Source organism: Hippopotamus amphibius, chromosome 10 (assembly GCF_030028045.1).
Source record: "Hippopotamus amphibius kiboko isolate mHipAmp2 chromosome 10, mHipAmp2.hap2, whole genome shotgun sequence".
In the NCBI taxonomy this organism is placed as follows: domain Eukaryota; kingdom Metazoa; phylum Chordata; class Mammalia; order Artiodactyla; family Hippopotamidae; genus Hippopotamus; species Hippopotamus amphibius.
Window position 1 is genome coordinate 49628603 of NC_080195.1, and position 27466 is coordinate 49656068.

At 50.9% G+C, this 27466-nt stretch overlaps 1 protein-coding gene across 2 annotated transcripts in view; it reads left to right on the plus strand.

Annotated features, from left to right (window-relative positions):
• The first annotated feature begins 12700 nt into the window (after positions 1-12700).
• Positions 12701-27466, plus strand: part of SEMA5B (semaphorin 5B) — a 40398-nt gene continuing 25632 nt past the window's right edge. Inside the window, exons 1-3 of one of the 2 annotated variants that reach the window (XM_057697148.1) lie at positions 12701-12869; positions 17960-18059; positions 23038-23083. In XM_057697148.1, the coding sequence (XP_057553131.1) occupies positions 12716-12869; positions 17960-18059; positions 23038-23083 (300 nt within the window). In that variant the 5' untranslated portion in view covers positions 12701-12715. The remainder of the gene's footprint in view (positions 12870-17959; positions 18060-23037; positions 23084-27466) is intronic. The other variant, XM_057697147.1, reaches the window with a different exon arrangement.

Below are 27466 nucleotides of genomic sequence, written 5' to 3' on the forward strand. Positions count from 1 at the left end.
CTTCATATAAGTGGAATCATACAATATTTGTCCTTTTGCATCTGGCTTATCTCATTCAGCGTAACGTCTTCAAGGTTCATGATGTTGTAGCACGTGTAAAAGTTCCTTCCTTTATAAGGCCGAATCGTATTTCATTGCATGTTTATGCCACATTTTGTTGATTCACTCATCTTTTATAGACACTTGGGTCGCTTCCCCTTTTGGCTATTGCGAATAGTGCCGTTGTGAACACGTGTGTACAAATATCTTTTAGAGTCCCCGCTTTCAGTTCTTTTGGGTGTATACGCAGGCATAACTTAGAGATGTTGTGGGTTCAGTTCCAGATCACAAGAATAAAGTGAATATCACAATAAAGCAAGACACACGAAGTTTTTGGTTTCGCAGTGCGTGTGAGAGTTAAGTTTACATTATACTCTTGTCTACTGTGTGCAATAGCATTAGCTCTAAAAAAGTGTACATACTTTAACTTAAAACATTTTGTTGCTAAAAAATGCCTAAACAGAGAGTTCCTTGGTGAGCTGGTGGTTAGGACTCAGCACTTTCACTGCGGGGGGGTGCTGGTTCAATCCCCGGTTGGGTGGGAAGCTAAGATCCTGCAAGTTGCACGACACACACACACACACACACACACACACACGCACGCACAAGCCCAAACAATGACAATAGTAACATCAAAGGTCACTGATCACAGAACATCATAACAAATATAATAATAATGCAAAAGTGTGAACTACTGCAAGAATTACCAAAATGTGACAGGCAGCAGAGACGTGAAGGGAGCAAATGCTGTTGGAAAACGGCACTGATAGATTTGTTCAAAGTAGGGTTGCCAGAAAACTTCAATTTGTAAAAAAACCAAACAAACAAAAAAACCCAAATCAGCATCTTCAAGGCACAATAAAGCAAAGTGCAATACAATAAGGCATGCCTGTACCCGGAAGAGAAATTGCTGGATCGCATGGTAATTCTATTTCTGTTTTTTCGAGGCACCGCCATCCTGTTTTCCATAGCAGCTGCACCATTTTACATTCCCACCAACCCACTGTCACCATTTTAAAGTCCTTGGCATGGGAACATTCACACTGTTGTGCAACCATCAGCACCACGCCTGTGTGTAGGGTTCTTCGGGTTAGAGGAGAACTGCCCCTCCAGGTGTTGAGAACCACGCTCTGGTGAGCGAATAGAAATGGATCCTCCCCACAAAGGTTTATGTTGAGCAGGTGGAACTGTCATGGAAACCCCAAGCAAGCCCAGGCCTTTAGCTGGATTCCTGGGCTGTTTTTGAGCTGCAGGCATGTTTTCAAATGCGGTTTTCATTTTATACAGCAACCGAATATCTGATAGCAAAATATTTCCATGGAGAGAGTTGCCCACGGGGAGGAGAAAAAGGAGGCTGCTCTAATGAATAGATAAGCTTGACTTGTGTTTGGCAACATCCTTAGCATTTAATTCCAGCAATTAAAGTAGGCAAGTCTCCTTTGTTTTCTTCTTGCAAAAACAAATATTACAGAAGGTTTGGGAAACAGAGAAGAATCCCTACTCATGGTCCTACCACCTTAGGGTGACCCCCCACCGCCAACCCCACCTTTCATAGCAGTTATCTGACAAGGTATGAACCAAACATGCTACTCACCTTCTCTCATTTAAGGTGTGCTGCAGCCACGAGGCAGGGTCCTGGTTCTAATCCGTGGCATCTCCCTGAATGCCAGTTTCTCTCCTCCTGTGTTTGGACCATCCTCCTCCACCCCTGTGCCGTCTGCTACAAAGTTACCCTCACGAGGTTCACGCTTGTTTTGCCAATTGATGTAAATATTCCCTTTCTATTCTTGTTTTCAGTTCTAACCTTGTGTTGATATACTGTGTTCATAGGAGCAAGTCCAGGCTCTGTGATGATCAATAGAGAATGAGAATGGCTGTGGGCTGCGCGTTAAAGGTTTCCGCATCTACAGATGCTCATTGGAGCAGCTTGAGCTCAGGCAAGAAGCCGGTCGGGCCTGGACTCCGCTCACGAGGCTTTGTCCATTAATGCCATTTTCCTGCGTGGTGCACTGGCACTGTGCAGGGGGCAGGCTCTGGAGCTCAGCTGCCTAGGTTTGGGTCTGACCTCTACCAGTTTGACCCCATGCAAGTTACGTAGCTGGTCCGTGCCTCCGTTTTCCCATCCATGAAGGGGGCATGATAATAGTACCTGCTTCATAGGATTATTGTGTCGGTTAAATGGTATAATATAAAGAGCATAGAGCACTGCCTGATACATAATAACATGGCCTTTTTATTATTATTTAGTCTTGATTTTCCCACTAGCTCCCTGCCCAGTCTTAAATTAGATCCTCTTCCCCAAGCTTCACTTTCCCCATCTGTAAAATACTGGGTTGAACCAAATGATCTTTAAGAGCCCTTCCTATTAAACTTTCTGTGATCACATTTTTCCTTTTATCTTCCCCATAGGTTTCCTTGCAGTTAGAGGGATGTGGGTGGGAGCGCAGGAAGGATGCCAAACACAGATGGGACAAATGCATGACTTGGCATTTGCTAGGAATAGATAAGAGGAGAGGAGACTCCAACCTAGCCCAGCCCAGCCCAGAGAGCAGAGTGCAAAGGCAAGCAATGAACTTGCCCCTGGGAAAGGGGGTAGGGGGAAGGGGTAGCTTCCCACAGCCTCACCCTCAGGTTCCAGAGCTGAAAAGTACTGGCAAATCTTTCCCAACCTCTGCCCCTCCCCCACCTGGTCCCAACCTTCCCTGGGGCCCCCGTGGCCCAGATGGTCTAAATGGGAAGAAAAGAGGGAAATCCGTATCCAATCTGCTCTATTCAGAGCAATGGGAAGGAATTTGCATCTCAGTTTTATCTTTGTGCTGAGCTTGGCTAAGCTTTGCCCCCCAAGTGGTGAGTGATGGGTGGGTGGGAGGGTGGCATTCCTGGGCGGGAGCAGGGGAGGGAGGAGCGCCCCCCCCCATGCCTTCCCCTCCTCACCAAACCGCAGGCAGATTGCATTCTTTCCTGCGCTTGTTTCCCCCTATTTCCTCTTCTTTTCTTTTCCTTCTCTTTTTCTGCTTTCCCAGGCAGGCAGCCAAGTAGAGACTTTGAATGGAGGCAAGGAGGGAGGGGCCCGGGAAGGAGGACCAGCAGAACCCCCTTCCCTGAGGGTCCCCAAGGGCTCAAGGGCTGAGCTGAGGTGGGGACGGAAAGGAGCATCTCGCTCTCTCCCACCCACGCTGGCCCCTGGCTGTCCAGTCTCAGCTGGAGCCCAGGGCTGCCAGGCAACTGTCAGCGCCCTGGGTGTGGGGCTCTGGACTCTGCCCTGACCGGCCAACCTCTGGAATGTCTTTCTCCAGAGCCGCTCAGGACCTGGAAAAAACTGGGCCCCCCGGCCAAACTCACAAGAGACTGATTTGCAGCAGGAAGTCAGCTTAATAATTTATTGCCAGAAAGCACTCTCCCTGGTCTGGAAGCCAACTCAGGAAACCAAATAAAACTCCGAAGGCTGCTTAGACAGTGTGCGGAGCCAGGGTTCAGCAGGTGCCAGGAGGGCTGGGGCCAGTTCTCCCCGTGGGAGGGCGGTGTGTCCAGTGGCCCAAAAGTGGACTTCTGCAGCTGACAGTCCCGGGTTCAAATGCCCAATCTGTTATCAACTGGTGCCAGGAGCTTGGGCGCTTTCCTCTGCTTTGCTGACCTCTGTTTCCTCTCATCAGCTGGGAATGGTGATCCGCTGGCATCTCTCAGCTTTCTTGCCAAACTGCTGTGAGATCTTGCAGGGAAAGAGTGCCTTGCACATTCTCAACAGTGCCTCGCACATTCTCAACAGGCAGCAGCCACGTTTATTCAAGGTCATAGGTTATCTTTTCCTTTCTGATTATACCTTTTTTTAATCATTCAAAAGAAAAGAGACCCCTGGCTGCTCTGGAGACGACCCCCTTGCAGCAGTAATTTGAGTGGTCTCGACTGCTGCCTTGGTTCAGCTCTGTGACCCACGCTCCTCCTACCTGCTCCTCCGGATGCTCCCGGCTTCCAACCACGGCCGCCCACTGCAGTTGGGCTGGTGTGTCCTCCGCTGGCTGCTAGTGGGGGCTGAGATCCAGCTGCGCTCTGAGTGCACCCAATCCCACTTCTCAGAGTTGTCCTGCAGACAGACGGCCTGCTCTGACTCATCCCTCCTGCTGGCCACTGCCACCTACCTTTCCAAAGCACAGACCTGACCACATCCTTCCACTGCCCCAAACCATCGACATGTCCTCCTTTGCAGAAGAAAACCTCCTGATGCTTCAGGTTCGTGCTGAAGTCTCCATGATTTGGCCTCCGTCTTCCTTTCCAGATTCATCTCCTGCTGCCCATTTCTCCAGCCTCGCTAGAGTATATGAGGATGGGCCAGGGCCAAGTCTCTGCCTGTGTCCTGGCTGAGTCTGAAATGCTCTTTGCCCTGATGGCTGGGTGAGCTCCTCTTCTTTCCTCAAGGCCCTATTTGAGTTCTACCTTCTACATGAGAATCTAGAGCTCCATCCCACTGGCATCCTCTCACTTCTGTTTCCCAGGGCACCTTGGGATCTGCTTCCTACCCATCTTCCCCTCATGCTTTGATCTCTTGTGGGACTGTAACCTGCAGGAGAGCTGGGACACCCCTCTGTTCATTCCTATACTGAGTGGAATGACAATGACTCGATGGTCCTCCGTGTGGCCTTTCAGCTTCTCCTGCCAGAGGCAGGTCTGGGCAGTGGCCTCTGGCGCGCAGGGAGGGCACGGTTGTGCAGGGAACATGCTGGGAGGCCAGCGTGGGCTCTGCGGGGTTCAGCTCACACACACACCCTCTCTGCACCCCTGTCTCCCTCATCCTTCACCCCGAGGAGGAGCAAAGGTCCCTCTAGGCCTGTGGGCCTTCCAACAGCCCCAATCCTGGCCCTCTGCCCTTCTTTTGCTCTCCTTCACTCTCAGTCAGCAATTTCATTCCCTCCCACGGCTGCAGCTAATCCTCCTCCCACTATGTAAGCTGGGAAAATGAGCCCTGGAGAGGTCCCATAGAAGGCGAGGCGTCCTCGAGGGGCGGCCCGCGTGGGTGTGCGTTCTCTCTCTCTCTCTCTCTCACACACACACACACACACATTCACACGCCTCCAGGCACTATTCCATTGACCCCATATCGAGGACCACAGGGAACTGGGGCAGCAGTAGGAGAGAAGGCAGTAGAAGCTCTGGCCAAGGCTTTGGGAAAATGCTTTCCTTATCACTCACTGAGCGTTTCCCAAAATAGCAGGAGTCAGCTGGAGCTGCTTTCCCTCCCCCGCTCCTAGAGCACCCCGCCCCAGTGCCAGTGGCGAGCACTTGGAGACAGGGCGAAGCACAGGCTTTCTGTGCTCCCTTACCAACCAGACCCCAGGCCCAGGTCACTGTCTCTGCCTAGTGAGCTCTTGCTCCTTGGGAGACTGTTTCCTCTCCTAGAGTACCGTAAGCTCCTTGAAGGTAGGGACCAAACTGTTGTCCTGTGGGTGTTCCACCTCCCCCATGTCCTTTATCTATATAGGAACCTGCACATAGTAGGTGTTCAGCAAATGCTCAGTGACCTAGTGTATAAACAAATTCATGGATGAACCTGGGAAGACACTTAGGTGACTAGTTGAGAGTTTTATGTACATGAATACATTTATACAAATGGATTTCATAAAAGGCCTACTCTGTGCCAGGCTTCGTTCTGGGAGCGTGACAAGCATTCTCTCCAAGGCAAGGACATATTAGCCTCATTTTACAGGTGGCAACACCAAGATTTGCACCCAGGTCTGGCCGCCTCCCAAGCTCCAGACTTTCCGTGGTACTCTACAAGCCTCAGGAAGGTGGGATGACCTCCGCGACACACTGCCAGTGGGGAAATTCTGTGATTATTTTAATGTCAGACCTGACAAATATATTAGAAATAGAAATTCCTGTTTGTCTTAGGCGTGTTGGTTGTAGGTATGAGAGATCAAACTGTGTGGAATAGGAATGGTGCTTGGCTAATGGTACTTGGGACCTGAAAAACAAGAGCTGAAACAAATTAGGAGTGAATTGTTCCATAATAATAATAACATAATAATAACAGTAGCAATAATAATAATAGCCAACCCTCATACAGCATCCACTTTGTGGCAGGTGCTCATCTAAGCCTATGAGACAAAATAACTCATTGAATGTTTGCAGCTACTCTGCGAGGAAGGTATCGTTAGGCTCCCCATTTTACAAGCAAGGAACAGACACAGAACTGTGATGGTCAAACATGGGGAAGATGCCCAGAGGGAGGCAGCGCAGAGCTGGTTCTGAAATCAACAGCCCAGGTTCCACCCGTCTTTCTGCACCACTGTCCTTACCATGAGGCTAGAGGTCACCTGAAGCTGCAAGGCTGTCCTCTCTGCAGCCCAGGTGGGAAGGGAGCTTTCTCAGCTGCTTCCCCCCAGGCCCCACGTGACTCCCATGCATGTCTCACTGGCCACTGGTCTGGAAAGCCAGGACAGGCCCTGAGCAGGGCACACTGCCCGCCGCCCCCCACGACCGATGCACAGGCGCCTTTAGGAGGAAGGAGGGTGAGAATGGACACTGAGGAGGCAACAGTGTGTAGGTGACACAACTCCAAGGGGCTTAGGCAAAAACAGGGGATTGGAGGACTTCTCTGGTGGTCCAGTGGTTAAGACACGGTGCTTCCAAAGCAGGGGGTGAGAGTTTGATCCCTGGTTGGGGAACTAAGATCCTGCATGCCACAGCGCTGATGCAGCCAAAAAGCAAACAAACAAACAAAAACAAACCCAGGGAACTTGATGATGAGGGTCTGGGAGGGGACGGCTCATGGAAGTAGAATGTACTCAGACCTCAGGAAAGGGCGCGCACTGGAAACTGGGAGGCCGGCAGCGTCACTGGGAGTCTCTCCTGTCACTGGTCTCTGACTTCAGACGTCTCTGCTCCTCTCCTCAGCTCACAGGACAGGTGGAAGACAGCACCCCGGGGGCCATTCGAGGTCCAGGTTGCTCTCTAAAGACGGACACGACCCTGGGGGGGTGGGGGTGGGGAGTGTACACCCAAAAGGCCGGGGAGAGCATCTGATTGCTGTGTTTTGACCACATGACTTCCCTGGTGCAGAAGCTACGGTGGGGTGGGGGGCAAGGTATGTGTAAGGCTGCTGAGGGCCTACTCCTCTGACGTGTGGATGCAGGCGAGATCTTTTCCAAAGATGGGGAGTTCTGGGGAGTTGGGAAGTCAGCGCCCACCCCAAGTATCTAGAAAGAGTTCAAGAAGTCAGACCCTGTAACCCTCTCAGGGACGTGGAGACGGACCGCTTCCTCCTTTTTTTCACGACAGCAGCCCCTGCGCTGCTGGCGTCTGCAGGCCTGGTTCATGGAGCCCTGGCTATCTGCACCCCACACTCCAGACCCGTTCCTTGCCACCCAGCTCCTTCTGTCCCTTCTCTGCACCCCCCTCAGGGTCTCCCGGCTTCCTTACCAAGAACACAGGAGGCCCGTGAAGGTGATGGTCAAATAGGCTGGGCACAGCCCCTGTAGGCTTCCTGAAGTCAGCCCTTTGGCCCCTCTGCATCCTCAGGTTAGGAATGCTCACCTGAACAAAGACTTCCTGTCTCCTCCCTAATCAGTGTTCCGTCTGCCTGTCTCTGGGTGACTCTGGTCTATGTGCCACTTACGTGTCTGCCAACGACCCTGGCGCTCTCTCCCTCTTTTCTCCTCCCTCACCTGAGCAGAGGAGATCCGGAATCCAGGTCCTGACCTCCGTCCTGTGCTGTGTACCCTTCCCTTCTCAAGCAGCAGATGTGCTGTGTCGGGGCCCAGGTGGACAAACTGATATTAATCTAGCAATTATTGATTCAGGAGGGACTTGGAAGACATATTTACATGAAAACCATAAAGTGAGCAAAACTTCTGCTGCAGAAATTAGGAACTTTTAGACCTGGGTTCCGGGGGAGAGGAAGGGGCCTAGGATGTGCTCCTAATTCAGGCTGGGGAAACTCAGAATCTGGCCACACAGAGGGCCAGACCTGAGGACTCTGGGGGTGGCAGGGAGACCTGGGAAAGAAGCATGGGGGGGAGGGGGTTGGGGATAATGGGGGGAGGGCAGTTGTCATACCACCTTAGGAGTCCTGAGGGGCTGATGGAAGAAAAGCCCCAGCTCAGGTCCAAAAAGATGATATTTGCATATGTGTTGAACATTGCCAATTAGGTGTTAATATCTGTCAGGGTCTCCACAGGAAACAGATGGCATGCACAAATTGGGAAATATGGGGGCAGTTTAATAAAGGAACTGTTTACAGAGGTGCAGGAAGCGTTTGGGGAACCATAAGGGAAGGCTCGCTGTGCAGTCCCCTGGAGCCGATAACCGGGGGGCGGTACACCCCTAGTCCTGAAGGGAGCGGGGAGCGACGGTTGAAAGCTGGAGGCAGAGAAGCTGCAGGAATGAAGCTCTGACCGTCTACGGAGGGAGGCAGCAGCCCCCTCCTCTGCCTCCCTCCTGCCTCCCTGCCTCCCCCTCCCCGTCTTCTGCCAGTGCCCCCCACTGACCAGAGGGAAGGAGGCCCCCCCCATGCAGTCCAGGCTCAGAGTAGGGAGGAGGAGAGTGGAGGACCAAATAGAAGGCATGCAACACAAGGGTCCTCCCCACTCTTCCTTCAGGGCACCAGCATAGCTCTAATTAATGCTCACCGTCTGCCGGCCACTGTTCTAGGCCTTTAAAAGGTAGTAGGCTCCAGTGTCCTTGGGGGATTGGTGCCAGGACCATCCTCCCCCAATATCAAAACCCTCAGATGCGCGACTGCCTTATATAAAATGGTGTCGTATTTGCATGTAACCTTTGTACATCCTCCCGTATACTTTAAATCATCTCTAGATTACTTATAATACCTAATACAATGTAAATGATATGTAAATATTTGTCAATACAAGGTAAATGCTATGTAAATAGTTGGTGGGGCATGGCAATTTCAAGTTTTGTTTTTTGGAACTTTCCGGAATTTTTTTTCCCCAAACATGTCAATCTATGGTTTGTTAGAGCCCACAGAGACAGCCACCTGTAACTCCCTTAACTTTTACAACTGCTGAGAGAGTTGATATAGTTATTCTCACTCCCAATTCGGGGAAACTGAGGCACAGAGAGGTTAAGTATTTTTTTCCCAGAGTCGCACAGCTGCTAAGGAGAAGTCTGGCATTTGAACTCGGGTTGACCGGCTCCAGAGGGCCGGCTCTGCCCTCTGATTCCTCACTCCCCAGCGGCCAGGAATCAGTGTCAGGGAAAGGAGATGATGGGCACCCAGGACAGGACAGCAGTGCCAAGCCCTTTGCAGCAGGAAGGACCAGCTTAGCACTGAGCAATAAGTTCCTGTGAGCGACTGTGTGAAATACCGCTCCAGGGAGTAAGTTTGGGCCAAACCTCCCTCCCAGAGGGTCTCTACTTAGAGAGATGGCCACGCTCTCCTGGGGAGGGGCAGAGAACTGAGCCTGAGAATGTAGGGATGAAAGAGGTGCTCTGGGCACTAAGGACTCGTGGGGTGCAGGATGGGGCAGGGTAAGGGTGCACGGACTGTGTAGTCACTGGGGTACTTCCTGGAAGCCTTGCAGCAATGCAGTGATAGGTTTTATCCCATTTCACACTCAGGCGAGGAAACTTAGGAAGAAACTCATCCTGCTCTAGTTTTCCAGACCTGGAGTAAGTAGTGGCAGTAGAGAGGGAAGAGAGAGGAGGGGTTGGGAGCAAAAAGGATCTTAGAGCCTGAAGGAACCCCGGGGGCCTCTTGGGGAGGCTCGTCAGAATCACCTTTGGGATCATTCATCCGCGAGTCCCAGGACTTCACCCCCAGCAGAAGTGATTCTGATTTGCTCCTGTCCCATAGGGGGAAACCCTGATCTAGTTCAACCTTTCATTTCACAGATTATGAAAGTGACACCAAGGTGGTCGGCCACTCAGTGGATTAGGGACATGTGAGAGATGTGGGGTCAACAGGGCTTGGTGACACATCGGACGGTCCAGGAGGGAGAAAGGTAGGAACTGATTCAGAGGGTCTGAGTCAGGCTCCAGAGGAGCTGTTGGGCAGCTCCACGTTGGAAGTTTTAGGGAGCCAACAGTAATTTTTTAAAATATGTATTTTGTTATTTATTTATTTTTGGCTGTGTCGGGTGTTAGTTGTGGCACACGGGAGCTTCTTTGCGGCAGACAGGATCTTTTGTTGTGGCGTGCAGGCTCAGTAGTTGTGGTGCACGGGCTTAGTTGACCCACAGCATGTGGGATCTTAGTTCCTGACCATGGATCGACGCTGCGTACCCTGCATTGCCGAACGGATTCTTTACCACTGGACCACCAGGGAAGTCCCCCAACACTAATTTTTATTTTTATATTTTATTTATTTATTAATTTTGGCTGCATCGGGTCTTAGTTGCAGCACCCGGAATCTTCGTTTTGGCCTGCGGGCGTCTCTCTAGCTGTGACATGTGGGTTTTCTCTCTCTCGTTGTGGTGTGTCGGCTCCAGAGTGTGTGGGTTCTGTAGCTTGCAGCATTCGGGCTCTCTAGTTGTGCATGTGGGCTTAGTTGCCCCACAGCATGTGGGATCTTATTTCCCCACCAGGGACTGAACCAGCGTCCCCTGCACTGCAAGGTGGATTCTTTACCGTTGGACCACCAGGAAATTTCCCCAACACTAATTTTTGAAAGGTTTAAAAATTTTTTTGAATAGGTGTTATTAAACATATTTAATATTCAAAAATGAAAACAAAAAAGGTATATACTGAGAAGCCTGGATCACCATTCTGTTACTTTTAAGTAACCTTTTTAAAAAAATTAGTTTTGGTTTATTTTTCCACTGTATCGTAATGCTAATACAAGCAAATACAAATATTCTTTTTAAAAAAATTTATTATTTATTTACTTATTTGGCTGCACCAGGTCTTAGTTGCAGAACGTGGGATCTTCATTGCTGCGTGTGGGATCTTTTAGTTGTGGCATGTGGGCTCTTAGTTACGGCATGCGGGATCTAGTTCCCTGACCAGGGATGGAATGCTGGTTCCCTGCATTGGGAGCTTGGAGTTTTAACCAATGGACCACCAGGGAAGTCCCTATATTCTTACTTCTACCCTCTTTTTTACACAAAAGGTAGTATGCTATTCCACTGTTCTGCACTGTGCTTTTTTCATGTAATATACATGGGATTACTCCACAGCAAAATCTGGAGAAAACCCCCATTCTTTTCTGGAGCTACATCATATTCCATTAGAAAGATATACCATGGCTTATGTAAGCAGTCTCCGGTTGCTGGATATTTGGTTGTTCCGTGTCTTTTGTTATTTCAAAAAGTGCCACAAGGAATAATCTTGGGCTTGTCACTCTGCATGTGTGCACGTGCATCTGCTGTCTATTTTTGTTTCCTAACTAACTGTGGTGAAGGAGCAGGTTTTACCTTTCCATTTACAATCTGTCACGGGTGGATACTTATGTAAAATTCAATAAAAGCAAATTCCTTGAGAAGTGAATTTTAAAAAAAAACTAGGCAAAATACAAGTCCACATATTTTGTTATTAGATCCAATAGACATAAAAATTACTCTGTCAAAGTACCATATGGTTTTAAAAAACTCTCCAAATTCTTCATTTATCTTATCTCAGACTGGTCACTGCGTGTGGATCTGGGACCACGCTTTGAGTAGCACTGTTTTATTCCCAGGAATTAGGTCAAAGGGTAAATGCCTCTGTCGTTTTGTCGGATGTTGTTGCCAAGTCCCTCTCCGTGGGGCTGTACCATTTTGCACACCCACCAGCAGCATATGAGAGCACCCCTTTTCCCACTGCCTCCCCAGGTGCTGTCATCTCACTTGGATTTGTGCTAACCTGATAGGTGAAGAGTGGTATCTCAGTCCAAGTTTTCATTTGTGTTGCTCTTATTATGCATAAGGATTGAATAGTGTCATTCATATTTTTAAGCCCTGTTCATATTTATATTCTTTGCCATTTTTCTACTGGATTGTTGGTCTTTTCTTCTTGATTCTCGAGAATTCTTTATATATTAGAAATATTAGCCCCTCGTCTCTGACATGAACTGCGAATCTTTTTTCCCTGTTTGTCATTTGTCTTTTGATTTTGTTTGATGTTTGTTTTGGGAGGAGAGGGAGCGTGCAGAAGTTTGTGGGGTTTATGTAGTTAGCTTGGTCAGTCTTTTCTTTAACAGCGTCTGGATTTTGAGTCACATGGTTCTCCACTCCAAAGTTATATGGAATTCTGCCCACATTTTCTTCTAGTATTTTTCTGGTTTTATCCTTAACATTTAAATCTTTCCACCAGCAAAATTTTTCCTAGTTGGTATGAGTTATGGATCTAAATTTATCTTTTTACAAATGGCTACCCACGTGTCCTAACACCATTTATTAAAATCCCTAAGATAACCACCTTTATCATGAAAATAAATTTTAAACCATTTGGGATCATAATAGAAAAAGCTCTATAATTTGTCAGTTTGGTCCAGAATACCATTACAAGGGAAATTAGCTTTCGAGATATGATCTATAACTTTACATTACTAGAGCAGAGCAAACTTTTAAGTATCATAAATATAATATAAATGCATTTAAACAAACAGAAACCCCGTGGGGCACTGACAAGCACAGAGGGAATCAGGAGAGGTGGGCATCGCCCAGGGAGCGCGTGGTGAGAGTGAGTGTTTGCCTTGCAGGTCTTCCCCCAGCCGGCCTCCGGAAGCCGGACCCCAGAGGGGCCCATCATGGTGTCCCCGGCACCCCTGGCTGTCACTCTACTGCCGCCCAGCCTCACACTGCTGGTAGTACACCTCAGCAGCTGCCAGGATGTCGCCAGTGAGCCCAGCAGTGAGCAGCAGCTGTGCTTCCTGAGGGAACACCCCATCGTGGCCTTTGCAGGTGAGAGCCTCTTCCCTCTTGGTCCTTTTTTGCAATGAAACCGTTGTCCTGAAGGACTTGGGTCAAACCTCTGCAGGCTGCTGGAAATCATTTTCTGTAGGGCGTGGATACTCTACCTCTGGGGATAGGTATGAGACGGATGGGCAGCTGTGGGCTGAAGGGATCTGATTTTTAGTCTCCAGACAATTTATTTAAGCCCTTCGTCCATGTTTCCGTGGGGGAGGAGGTGGTCCTTCTCTGGAATTCCTTTGCTGGAGAACCAGATTGTGGATGCCCAGAGTGGGGTAACCAAGGGTTGGTTGGTCGTCTCAGCTCTCGCTCTTCTGGAAGCACGAACTGTATTTCTTGGCTGCCCTGGGGAAGAGTGAGGCTGACTCAGTCATTAGGAAGTGCCTGGAGATCTCTGGAAAGCTGCCCTCTGCTCTAAGATGGCTGCAGGGATGCCCGTCTCTAGGGCCTTGGGAGCCCCCGGGGGAAGGGGCCTCGATGACTGATAACTCTTTCTGTTGAGGGAGGGCGTGAGAGTGTCTTATTAAAGTCTTTCCCAAATTGGAGTTTGCGAATCGCTGGACATATTCTGAGGGAGTCCTTAAGTTCTCAATAAATTCTAAAATTAGTGTATACATTTGATGATAATCTAAAAACAAAACACAAATACCAGGGCATCTCTCTTGTTGTCCCTCAACCTGGTAGCCAGTTTGGGGGTCAGTGGGGGTGTTAGCACCACATGGACACTTCAGGGTCCGTCACCTACATGGTAGCTCACACTGGGATCTGCAGATGTGGCCTCAAGGGTCCCCAGGTTCTTAAGTTTGATAAACACCCATCCTATTTCCTCCTCACAATAACCCTGGCAGCGAGGCAGGGCCAGGGTTGTCACCTCTTTTTACACATGGGAGGGCTGAGGTGTAGACGGTTGGAGGGACTCGTCAGTGCCAGGTTTCAACATCAGCCTCCTGACTCCGTCCAGGGCTCTTCCCACTCCCCGCGGCAAAGGGACCAGGTGCTCCACCCTCAGGTGTGGGGCAGCCCGTCCTCTGTGATTCCACGCAGCCAGCTGAGCGGGGCAAGATGGAAACCAGAGCAGAGAAATGAGCCCATGAGCCCGAGGTGGGCAGGGGATTCGGGGAGGGGTGGGGAGGCAGCATGGGTAGGAGTTGGGACAGCCAGGTCGGGGGACGCTGGGGGCATTTCAGACGTGCGGGATTCCCAGCTGTGGGCCGGCTCCTGTCTCGGGGAGGAGCGTTTCCAGCTGTCTTTCCGTGCTGTCTTGTTTGAGCTGGGATCTGAGGCTTTGAAGGCTTAAGTGGATTAAAGTAAATTAGCAATGTCCTTAAACCTACAGAACGCATGCCCACCCTCCGACTTCTGATGGCTCCCGGAGTGCTGGTGGCTGTCACTGAAGGGAAGGATCAAGGAGCCAGATTCTGAGGGTGTCTTCCTCACGTGGGGGCCCCCTGTGGCAGCTCCTAACGAACCCTTTCTTCTCAGGGGCTTTGCTGGGGCACGGTTGGCCTGGCTGATTCTGGCGGCAGGGACGATGGAAGGACGGCAGGGGAATCTCTTGCCCGGCCAGGCTGGTCTGTCCTGGAACAAACTGGGTGGTGACGGGAGGGGGGAGGAGAGGTGGAAGATGTGTTCCCTGAGAGCCTGGCTTCCTTGCCAATATTTCTGATCTTCAGGTGTCAATTACTTGAATGAAACTGACTTCCCACCCCACCCCCTTTCAGAAGGAAGGAGTGAGGCTCAGAGTGACATAGGCAGTTGACAGTGACGAAGAAATCCCCTGAGCCCCGGGTGAGCAGAGAGGGTCCGTCCTCCTAGACTGACAGCCCTGGAGACTAGCGTCATCTCTGCTTTTCCTCCTCAGGCCTCCTGGCCTCCCCAAAATTCACCCCTTCCCTCTTTCTGACAGCTTTGGCTTCTCCTGTCTATTGGCCAAATTTTTCTTGGGCCCCTGACCCAAAACCTGACACCAGCCACAGAGTGGGACACTGCGGGGCCTCAGAGGGGAAGGAGCGTTTCCTCTGAGTACTCGTGTCTCTTGTTCCTTAAATGTCACTCCCTTTGGCCTCCCAGTGCAGTTAGTCCTGGACCAGGGCTTCCTCTTGTCTCCCCACATCTTTTGGTTCTGCTGGGCACACACTAGAGCCTCCGTTCCTGTTGGGAGACTATGTTTTGGGTGATGCCCTGTTCTGGAGAAGTTGCCGTGATCCAGCCCAACACCACCCCCGGCTGCCAGATGATGCGTTTTCCTTCTGACTGATCCGTAGGCTTCTAACCCTGTAGCTGTGAGCATCCCTCTCCGCTGACACCTGGCTGATCTGTGCACAGCCCCTAAATACCCCAGAGGAGCTGCCCGTTACACAATCTGACAGACGTTTTTCTGTTTCGTAAGGTTAAATTTTCTCCTATAGGCTTCTTTCAAGGGGACCCACCTGTGTTTCTCTCTGGCCTACACCCTCTTCCTTCTGCCACAGTTTGGGCTTTCTAGGTGGCGGGGAGAAGCCAGTATGGAGTTAACGCTGGCAGTGGTTAATCCACAAAGTGGGCAATTGAATTGACTATAATTAAAATCACAGGCGCGTCACAGAGAATGTCATTTTTCTCTTAAAGTCGCAGTCCAAAGCCTTCACTGCACACGGAGCTCAGAACGTGCTTGGGGTTTTAACGACAGCCTTCCCTCTGGTCCTCTTTGCCTGTTTGATAAGAGGAAGCCAGCTCCCTTCCCAAGACGGCTCCCCCAGGATCAGGGCGCTGAGCACGCTGTGTCTTCCCCTCGCCCCTTCCCCCTTGTCCGTCCCTTCAGGGTGAGGAAGATGGACAGAAACTGGAAGGGACCACCTCCCTCCTCCACTCCCACTGTCATCCTGGCTCCCGCCCTGTTTCCCCCTCCTCTCCCTTCACCCCGAGAAAGGGCTGGAATGAAGGCTGAGCTGAGCTATGTCTAGATGGAGTTTCTCCTGGTTTGCTGCAGACCAGTCATGCCACCTCTTCCCCTGTTCAGCTGCCCACATCCGAAATACCCCGTCAGAAGGGAAGAAGGGGATTAAAGTGCAACCCGGTTGCTACTATTGAAGAGCACTTAGTACGCTGGGGACAGGCAAACCCCTCACACTCTGCCCCCACCCGGCGCCCAGAAAATAGATAAGCACATTGGAGTGACAAAAACATACAATGTGAATGGAACAAAAAGGGTAGAGAGACTATGGAACAAAATAAGATCAGGGTGGAGAGGTTATAATCCAGGAAGGCTTCCTGGGGGAGGAGGACCCTTGGCTTAGTCTCTAAGGTACTATGTCATCCTATCAGGATTTCTGAGAGTGGCCCTGAGGTCAGCTAAAAAGCCAGCCTACCTGACTCCAGATCCACTCCTTCTACTGAGGTCGCCCAAATGCCATTGCAACTTCATGATGATTCTTGCCAACCTGTAGTCACCTGCTGAGGGCAGAGGCAGACACAAAGGGTTTGCTTCTTTTTGCTGCAGAATTTCTTCTTCTTTTTTTAAATCGTGCATATCACAGTCTTCTGAAAAACATCCAACTCGCACAACCTTCAGTTCTCCAGGGAGCGATTAAGTGTTTGCCTGCCGTGCAGAAATGAAGGGCTGCTTTTACTCCGTAGTGGAGGGATAATAAGCAATGATTTATTTCGCTCGGATTACACATACACACCCACAACCACACCCACACACACAGTCTCTCTCTCTCCTCTGGGCCTTCTGGGAGCCAGCTGTAAATGCCCTGTGAGGAAGAAAGCTCAGGGCCTCCTCACATCTCCCCCTCATCTTAACCCTATCTGCGTGAAAGTTCCTCTGCCCCACGGCTCGCTCTCTTTACTGGTCAGTTCCCTCGCATCCATGAGGAAGGGGATGAAGGAGAGCTATTAAGGGGCTGTGAGCCAAGTGGGTCTCCATTTGGAGGGAAAGTCAGCAGGACACTGTTCCCCAGGTGTACCCTCCCAAGACCACAGCCCCATCCATCCAGAGGGCTGCGAGGTCTCCTCTGCCCACCTGGTTCCCATGAAAGACTTTGGCCTTGGCTGGGAAGATCCTTCTTGAGACAGAGATGGGCACTGCCCACCCACCTTCCATTTCTTCCACCTCTGTGGAGTCTTGTCTGAAAGCCTGAGTCTTCTTGTACAGCAGAGAGTTGACGATCATTTCACATATTTATTCAAATGCTGGGCGGAGGCTGAGCTCCCAGAAGCAAGATTCTCCCCGTCCCCCAAGGCAGAACACCAGCTTAGACACCCAGCGAGATGGGTAGGGGATTTGATGGCAGTCAGAAAGAGGTCTATGTGAGCCCATCACCTTGGGTGGGGGAGTCAGGGAAGGCTTCTAGGAGGAGGTGAGGTGGGGGCGAGGACAAACAGGAGCTGTTCCATCAAGGAAGAATAAAATTGCAAAGGTTTGCAGGCTCTTGTGGGACAGATCAGGAGACGTGCTCCGTGTTCTGGCTGAGTGTGGCTGGGGTGGAGGGTCTGCGGGGGAACGTATAAGCTTAAGCAGCGTTCTTTCAGGGGATCGCCAGATTGCTAACGTGCCAGGCATTCATTCTGCTTGGGGGGACCATGGGGACTTCACAGGAGCTGAGACTTTTCCTGGAGGAAACTGGGAGCTGTTAAAGGGTTCTAAGCCAGAGACTGACATAACCAGATTTGCATTTGAGAAAAATTGCTTGGTTGCCTTGTGGGAAATGGACTGGAGGGGCAGGAGTGGAAGCCATGCCAGTTAGGATGCTGTTGGCACCGGTCCAGGCAAGAGATGGTGGTGGCTTGGCTGGGGGTTAGGGGGCAGAGGGCGAGGGGAATGGATTTCAGAGAACAGACTGGGTTTGCCAGTGTGTTCGGTGTGGCTGGTGAGGGTCTCAAGGGGTCAAGGATGATTATAGGGTTCCCTTTGTGCAGCTAGAGGGCAGGTGGGGCCCTTCTCTGAGCTAGGGAACAAAGCAGGGGCAGTGGCAACACCCCCACTCCCTGCTCCCCAGCCGGCTGCCTCACTGCGGCCCCTCTGTTCTTGGGTCCGATGCTGGTGCCCCTGGGAGCCCCTGGTCCAGCAGTAACCGAATGGCTGCCTCTCCCTCCCCCAGATCTGAAGCCATGGGTCTCTAACTTCACCTACCCTGGAGCCCAAGATTTCTCCCAGCTCACGCTGGACCCTTCCAGAAACCAGCTCATCGTGGGAGCCAGGTAATGAGGTACTGGAGGGCTGGGACCAGGACCGGGGGAGCAATGCTAAGCAAACGGAGTGGCGGGAACATTATTGCGGTGACGACCCTCCTCCTGGGCCCCTGCCCCACTCTCCCGGGCCCTCTCCGTGTCTGAATGTCTGTCCCCCAGAAGAGGAAGCGTTGGGTGGGTGGGTGCGGGGAAGTGGCAAGACGTGAACTCCAGATCTCAGCAAGCCACATTCCTCAGCGTCTGGCAGCCATGAAGGGCAGGAATGCCCGCTGGCCACCTCCTGGCCCCTGTCCCTGCCCCCCTGCCAGGACCTTCCTAGCTGGTGTCCTCCCAGGAGCTCCGTGCAGAGAAGGTGCCCTGGAGCCCCCTGCTGGCTGGCTGGCTGCCTGCACCTGCGACATGGGACACAGGCCATGTGCTTCTTTTATGAAGGAGCTCACTTCCCTGTTGCCTGATATCAGTTAGCCCCTATGCCCAGGTCCGGTATTCAAGGGCTAGTACACTCTAGGGATGACTTGTAGAGACTTTACAGGGTGGACTATAAGAAGAGAACTCTCAAAAAATCATAGACCATCAGCTCTGGTAGGGAAGAGTTCAGAGTGGAGCTCTGGTCCAGTGGAACCAGCAGCACCAGCAGGGAAACTTGTTAGAAATGCAGATTCTTGGGCCCCACCCCAGACCTGATGAATCTGGAACTCTGGAGGTGGGGCCCAGCAACCTGTGTTTTAACAAGCCCTCCAGGTAAGCCTGATGCACGCTGAGGTTTGAGACTCACTAGTCCTAATCCAACTGCCCTCGATTTAAACATGAGGATGCAGAGGCTGGAGAGGGGAAGGTCACCTTCCCAAGATCACATAACAAGATGACAACAGAGTCTGGGGACTAGAACCCAGGTCCCCTAACCTCAGGGCTAGAGGTTTTTCTGCCAACCCCAGGGTGTTACCACCTCCAACTGCACTGGTGTTTTTCGGAAGCTCTCTGCCCCAGGGGTTCTGATTCAGCAGGTCTGGGGTGGGGGAGGATGGCCACTGGGTTGGACACCTCCAGGCTCACTGTGTAGCTGACCATCCTTGACTTCTGGGCTTTCCTGGGTGGCCCCACCCCTTCATCTGCCACATGAAAAGGAGGCAAGTCAAGGACAGAGCTCTGGACCAGATGAGCTGTATTCTTGTCCTGGGTATTCTTGACCTGTGAGCCTCAGTTTTCTCATCTGTAAAGTCCTGATTATGTGATGCTGCCAATATCACACGGCTATTAAGAAGCTGGGGCTGAATGCATTTTATTTTTTTTTATTTTGAAATTAACTTATTTTGCATCAGTGATATGTGTTATGGTATAACAGTCAGAAGGTACAAAAGTGAAAAGCAGGGTCACCCCCTTATACACCAAGCAGGACCCCTCCCTGGAGGCACACCCTGTGGTGAGTTTGTGTGTCCTCTCAGAGGTAATCTCTACATATGCGAGTATACAAGAGTATGGCCCTTATTTTCCCAGCAAAGAGAATCATTGTTTTAACTTTTGATTTTGAGATAATGGTAGATTTGCATGCACTTCTAAGAAACATACAGAGATCCCATCCTTATACCCTTCGCCCCGGTCCCCCCAGTGGTAGCATCTTGCATGACCATGATACAACTCTGCAGTCAGAAAGCTGACGTTAACGCCACCTTCTACCTGATTCAGAGTCCACCAGCTTTACATATGTAGTTTGTAGAATCCTGATGCCTTTGAAACAAGTGAGACAGAGAAAGACAAACACTGAATATTATCATTTATATGTGGAACCTCAAAAATAAAACGAATGAATATAGCAAAACAGAAACAGACTCGTAGACATAGAAAAGAAATTAGTGGTTAGCAGAGGGGAGAGGAAAGGAGGGGGGCGAGATAAGAGTAGGGGATTAAGAGAAACTACTGTGTATAGGAAAATAGGCCACAAGAATAAATCGTACAGCACGGGGAAATAAAGCCAACATTTTATAATAACTTTAAATGGAGTATAATCTATAAAAATACCAAATCATTATGTTGTACACCTGAAACTTCTATAATATTGTAAATCAACTAGAAAATAAATAACTAAATAACTAATAACTAAATAAATAAAATCCTGATGCCTTTGCTCTGAACCTGTGAAAGCAGTTTGAAAGCTGCCATTCATTCTGCACTTGCCACATGCCAGGCACCATTTTATGTACCAAATGTGTAGTAAAACATCTAAAACGTGTCGTAAATCAGGCACGTAATATATCATGTAATCGTCACAATACCCCCAGGCGGTAAGTTCTGTGATCGCCCCCACTGAATGGACCAGGAAACTGAAACGCAGGAGGGTTAAGTCTCCTGCCTGTGCTCACACAGCCCTTCTTGATCCTCTCCTTCCCCCACACGGGGCTCAGGGGCACACATTTGCCTGGGTCCTTGAGCCTGGCTATGCCTGCAGAGAACCAGGGGGAAGTCAGTCCTGGACCGGGTCCCTTCCACCCCTTACAGCGAATGAAGTGTGTCCTCAGCATCCTCCTTCTCCCCCTTTTCTAGGAGCTTCCTTCCTTCCTCCTGTTCTGTCTGACATTTTCCCCCTTCTCTGTGACCCCCCGGGCCTCTGGAATTCAGGCTAGGGAAATTGTTTATTCATTTATACCCCGCCTTGTTGCAGAAAGGGTTTAGGGAGGGTCCCGGCTACAGAGATTTCTCTCTGTTCTCATCTCGCAGAAGAGCAGACTTTGATGTTATGATGAATGATTTTTGGTGGGGTAAAAATGAATAAAGTGATGCAATGTTTCCCCTAATTTTTTAAAGCTGTGAGCAGATGCCTGTGTTGCCTGAGCAGACAGCTGGGGCAGAGCCATAAGCTGGAGTCCATCTGTCGCTGGGCTGGGGGTGGGGGGAGGCAGGGGAGGGGTCCAGGGCGGGACCTCAGAGACCTGGAGCCAAGGTCCCCTGGGGAGGCCCCGCCAGGCCAGCAAAGCAGCCGAGTGGGTCCTGGGCCTGGAGCCAGAGGTGTCTCCTTCAGGCCCCTGGATTCGTTCAGCAGGGCCCTTCCCTCTGTTTCTGGCCCCCTCCACAGCCTTTCCTCTCATTTCTCAGCACAGCTAAGGTAGGCCAGAACTTTGCAAAGCAATTATTCCCAAAAACTTCAGGAACCAAAAGAGGAATGGCCAAAAGAAGATGTAAGAAGGAAAGAAAATTCTTAGGGGAAAACCAAAACTTTACATCTGTTTGACATTGATAAAGCCTTTTAACATGCGTTACACCATTCCTCTGTCTCTCTGGCCCCATGAAATAAGAAGGACAGGCGTTAGTTTCTCCATTTTACAGATGCAGACGCTGAGGCCCTCAGAAGTGGCTGAGCTGGAATTCTCCCTGCCCCTGCCGCAGGGTCTACTCTGTAAAGCTGCAGTCTCTTCCATGTGGCTCTCTGACCGGGGGGTCCCGCCACCCTCCGAGTCTACACGTAGTGCCTTGTGGCTCCAGCATCCACGCAGAGCTGTTTGAGCAGCGCCTGAGCCTATGAGCGCTCAGTAAGTGGGTGATAGTAGTAGCTGTAACAGTGCCATCATCTTTATTATTTAAGGTGTTTTTTTTTTTAATTAGACTTTATTTTTTTTAGAGCAGTTTTAGGTTCACAACAAACCGGACAGGAAGGTACAGAGAGTTCCCACAGACCCCCTGCCCCGCACAGGCACAGCTTCCCCCACCATCGACATCCCCCATCACAGTGGTACCTTTGTTATAACTGATGGACCGCACGGACACAACATTACCACCCAAAGCCCAGCGTTTACCTTAAGGTTCGCTCTAGGTGGTGTGCATTCCATGGATTTGGACAGATGTATAATATCACGTATTCATCATCATGGCATCACACATAGTAGTTTCACTGCCCTAAACATTGCCCTGGGCTCTGCCTGTTCGCCCCGGTCCCCCCACCCCCACCCCTGCAGCCACTGACGGTTTCAATGTCCGTATAGTTCTGCCTTCTCCAGAATGTCACATAATGAAGTCATACGGTATACAGCCTTTTCAGGTTGGCTCTTGTGTCACTTAGTAATATGTACTTAAGCGTCTCTATGTCTCTCCATGGCTGGAGAGCGCGTTTCTTTATAACACTGAATAATATTCCATTGTCTAGATGCACCACAGTTTATCCATGCGACTACTGAAGGACATTTTGGTTGCTTCCACGTCCTGGCAGTTACGCATAAAGCTGCTATACACATCTGTGTGCAGGGTTTTGTGTGGATATAAGTTTCCTTATTTAAAGTTATGGAGCAGCAGGCTGGTGTGACGAAGGCAGTGTTTGAGGAAGATGAATCCGGCAGCCCCGTGCAGGTGGCGATGCGGGGGAGGGGAGCCATGAGGGGACAGAGGGGCAGTTTGGGCACGAGGAGAGGGGCTGGCCCAGGGAGGCGACCATGGAAAGGTCAGATCCCGGGTCACTGACCACAGGAGGGGCTGCGGGACATGAGGAAGCAGACAGGATGCCAGGGGCCCGAGGCGTGGAGCCGGGACAGATGGCTGGCCCATTTGAGGAGGGGAAGTGGGTCAGGGAGGCGGTCGAGGGGAGGAGGAAGATGACCTGTCTGGGTCCCCACCAGAGCTCCACGAGGCTTTATGTTGGACAGACACAGGTACCATGGCTGGGAAGGGGCTGGGGAGTGCTGCCCGCGCCTGCCGGGATGGCGGGGAGCAGAGACGGCGTGGGCTTTCAGTCCCACCCCCTCTGCTTACTTTCTCTATGATTTGGGCCATTTCCCTAAGCTGTTTCCTCATCTGTAAAATGCAGCTTTCTCTCTCTACTCCCAAGGTGGCTGTGCAGATCAAATGAGCCAATGGAGGTAAAGCTCTCCCTGGGGTCGGCCCACCACCAGCCCTCTGCCGTCGGCACCCAGTCCTGGCACCCCGTGAGGCAGAAGCCAGGAAGCTGTTCCCGGGGACCTGCCTGCAGAACCTGCCTGACTTACAATCTCTGTTTCTGTTTTCACAGGAACTACCTCTTCAGACTCAGCCTTGCCAATGTCTCCCTCCTTCAGGTACATGTGCTTCCCTTCCCTGTAATTTCCCTGGTATTTGGGGGCTGGGGCCAGGGCAGCATAAGGAGTGAGATTCAGAATCCAACCCCTAGGGTTGAAAACAGGAGCCCGGTGCTCTTTTCACTGGCTGTGGACTCACGCTGGCTGTCGGGGTAGTGGGTGGGAAGATATTTGGAAGTGGGGGTGTGGCCACATAAACACAGGGGCACCCGCAGAGCTCCTGCATGGTGAGGACGGGAGCTAGGTGCTCCTGTGTGCCTCGGCTGAGAGGTCCCAGGATGCAGGGCTTTCGCTAGAACCAGTGCAGTACTGGGCAAACTGGAACGGCTGGTCGTGCTAAGTCCAGAGCCTAAACCCACAGGAGGGTCTCTGGGTTTGGGCCTCGAGGGAAACGGTGCCCCTGGTTCCTTTCTTAGCCTGGCTGGAGTGATCCCATCCTACCTCAGCATTGTCACTGAGCTGTGATTGATTTATTGTCTGCTGTCAAGAAGGACTCCCCAAGCATAATTCCCTAAGCGCTCTGGGAGCCATTTTAATGGGACTCTTTGATCCAGAACATTTATCCCAGATTGAGAAACAGATGCCAAATCATCTCTGCAGAGGCTGAACATTCTAGAGAAAGGAAAGCCATCTTTTCATCACTGACGGGAGAGCCTCAGTTCCTGTTTCCAGGGGAGGCTTGCTGGTATCCAGTGACTGAGTGTTCACTGAGCACTTAGCGTATCAAAAGTGAGCTGGGGAGGAGAGGCTATAAGACGAGCAGAGTCTCTGGCCTCTAGGGTTCAGCCACAGCCAGGAAAAGATGATGAGTGATACACAAAACCTAATTAGAGAATGGTACCAGGAGTGAGGTGCCGGGCTATTTGGTATAGGGTTTCACTAGAAAGGGCATTTGGGGAAGGGGAGACCTCCTTGGTGAGCTAGTGCGACACTCTGGTCTAGTGTCTTCCAGCTGCACCTGGGTCTAGATCCCCAGGGGCCATTGCCGCTGGTTGCCACAGAGGAGGTATAAGGGAGCGGAAAAGGTGTGACCATCAGAAGGGAGGAACCAGGAAGACCTAGGGGAAATTGAAAAGAAATGCCATTCATCCATTTATAATAAACATGAATAAACATTAACACGCATTTATTGAATAGCTACTGCATGCTGGGTCCAGTCCCAATCCTGGTACCAGGTATTTGAGATCCAGAGGTGAATCAGGCTCTGTCCCTTGCCTGAAGAAGCAAACACATAAGAGACCATAAATGATTCCCTTTCCTGGATGGGTCATGTGCCTGGGGCCTGGGCTGGAGCAAGGAGGAGTAAATTCCCAGAGACAGCATCCCATGTCCTGCCGGCTTGATCGGTCACAAGCAGCCCAGCCAGAGCCTAGTTTCCAAGCGGCTTCCATGGAAAATGAAGCCAAGAGGCCAAACCCCACAGGTCAGGGCCTGGGGGAAGCCAGTGCAGAGATGGTCCAAAGTGGTTGGGAGGAAGTAAGTACATCCAGGGTTCCTGCCCTGAGCTCAGGCAGTTGGCTTTTTATTAAGTTCCTGTGGTCTACAAATGAAGGTCTCCTGGGAGCAGTAGAGTGACCAAAGTGGGGAAAGAGAGACAGGTGCACAGAAATGATGACAGTGCTGTGGGAAGCATGTCGGAAGGGGTGCACACCGGGTGCAGGGGTGGCCCAGAGGCGTGAGGAACTCTCCGGGCTTAGCAGAGTCTGAAAGTCTTCCCAGAGAGCTGTCCTTGGGCTGGAGCCTGAAGGACAGGGGTTGGCAATGCAGCTAAGGAGGAGACACAGAGGTGTGAAATAGCATGGAGCACGGAGGGGGGCCGTGTGGCAGGACCATGGGGTGGAGTGGGATAAAGGTGGGAGATGAGGAAGAGAGAGAGGCTACATCACAGAGGGTCTTCATAGCTGAGCAGAGGGTCCATGTTTTATTTTGAAGGCAAAAAGGTTTAAGCAGAGAAGTGGCTTGGACAAACATGGTGTTCAGATCACCTGGCCCAGGGCAGAGAATAGATTAGCTAGAGGAGCCGGTTAGAAGAAGCTGCGATAATCGAGGTGATTGATGGGGAGAACTGAATTAAGGCAGTAGAGGGGGGATGGAGAGAAGACAGAGGAAATGATCTTCAGGTGGCAGAATCGTACAGGGTCGCAGCATCACACAGCTCCAGGGAGCACCAGGCACATTGTCTTCTGTGTGAAGATGGCCCCTTGAGCTGGGGAAAGGTGGCAGCCCGTGGAGGGCTTAGCAAAGGCTCGGACCACAGTGGTACCACCTAGGTTTCTGGCTTGCAGAGCTGGGTAGCGTAAATCAGAATGGGACCCGAGCTAGCCTGACTTCAGACCCTGGTTCTCCCTTGTTGCCCACTGGAATCACCAGGAGAGCTTTAAAAAGCACTGATGCCTCCGAGATTCTGTTCCAAGGTACAGCCAGGCACTGGGACTTTTAGAGGCTCCCAGGTGATGCCTGGGTGCGGCCAGATTTAGCAACCACTGCTCTGGGATGTTAAGAAGGCCTTTTTTGTAGATGTTGTCCAACTGGTTTGGCTTCCCAGGTGTTCTTGACAGCTGACCTGCAGGTCCTGGTCCCGTACCTTACCAGATGTCAGGACTCTCCAGCTTGATGATGACACCTGGCGTTTGGTTCACTCAGCTCTGAGTGGATCTGGTCTCAGCCATGGGAAGGTATTTTCTGCCAGCCCTGTCACTCATGCCTGAGGCAGGGGCTGGGCCTCAGGGGCTTTGTGGAAGGGCCCTGCAGACCAGCCACGAGTACACCGGGGATTGATTTTACCACCTTCCCAGGGTGTCTCTTGGGGGCCTGACTCCAGGAGTTCAGATTGGATTCTTTGTAATAGAACTGAAGAGATAAATAAATACATTTCATGTTCACATCCACACCTCCCCATCATAGGGGGAACCAGCTGGCCACAAAGAGGAGAGAACGAGAGAGAAGTTGGTGTGGGCCGTCCAGCATCCCCTCGACCAGGCTGGAGGCAGACCTCAGCCTCTGGTCTCCTGGTTTATCTTAGGATGAGAAAGCCCTGCCTTTTGACTATAAAAGCTGGACTTCATTGAGCACTCCTCCATTGCCCCGTCTGGGCTTTGGGTCCCTGTTTATAAGCTTTCAGTCCACAGTATCTGCCATCACAAGTGGTTCACAGCAACTAAGTGTTAAAAATGAGCTGCACCACTTTGCTGACAGGAGGAGGCAGCGCCAAGGCCTCCCCGCTCCCCAGCCCAGCTTCCTTTTCTCTCAGTGCTGCCTGGGGTACGCATGGGTTGTAACTCTCCATTACAGCCAACCCATCCTCCCACGTGGCCCCAGGGTATGATTTAACCAAACTTAAACCGCAGTGCTTTATTGATAGTTTAAATAATTAACATCCCTTAAAGAAAAATCCAAACGCAAACAGTTTATGCAAACCAGTGTCCATTAAAAGGACTTCTAAGTATCTAACCCCTATTAAACAATTTGTATAAACTACTATTCCTTAAGGAAAGTAGAAAATAGAATAGATAATAGAATAGAAAAGATAGTCTCCTTCCCAATTCTTCAAGCAACCAGGGAGGAGAGATGTAGATAGCAGCAGAGAGGGCAGAGTGGTGCGTGTGTGTGTGTGTGTGTGTGTGTGTGTGTGTGTGTGTGTATGTCACACCCCCACGCTTGCAGAGAGGGAGGGGAAAGCAAATCAGCTCACCAGTTATTGTTATTTATCAGTGTAACTTAATAAACTGGTTGTGGGAAAGAAAAGGTGGCAAGTGGCCCACAGTGTCAGGGGGCTGCTGAATGAGAAGCTTGCTTGGACTGGTCAGTCAGGAGCTCATGAGCCACCTGTGCCAGAGCAGTGCCAGGGGATGACGTGGCTGGGGGCCTAACTGCAATGGATTTGTAGTCTTGGGCTGCCACGTGCCCTGCAAGTGCAGAAATGGGGACTGTTCCACACATACGCATCAGGATGCACGTGGGGCTTTGTTTGCGCCCGGGCAGATGGTGAGGCTGATTCTGAGCTCTGTTCTCGTTGTCTCCACATTGTCCAAACTGGGCTGGCAGCTCCAGAGTTTTTTAAAATCTAAACTCTGTTGAGTGGTGGACTTCATGCTCAGATGTTTTAACGTTCAGCCATTGTCTCTGGAGTCCAAGGGCACCGCTGAGTCTATAAGGAGATTATCCAGTTCCTGGCTGTCTTGGCTGCTTTCCCCATAGCAGAAAACCATGCGGTTTCTCTTTATTAGAGAGTGCCATCCTGGAATTTCTGGGGCAGTCCTAGTTTAAAGCATTCAGCGTGGCCAGTTGAGCGTACACATCTTATCTCCACTTCTTCACAAAATTCACTAAAAGGACAGTGAGACATTTTAGAAAGTACAGATCTGCAGTGACAGAGAGAACAAA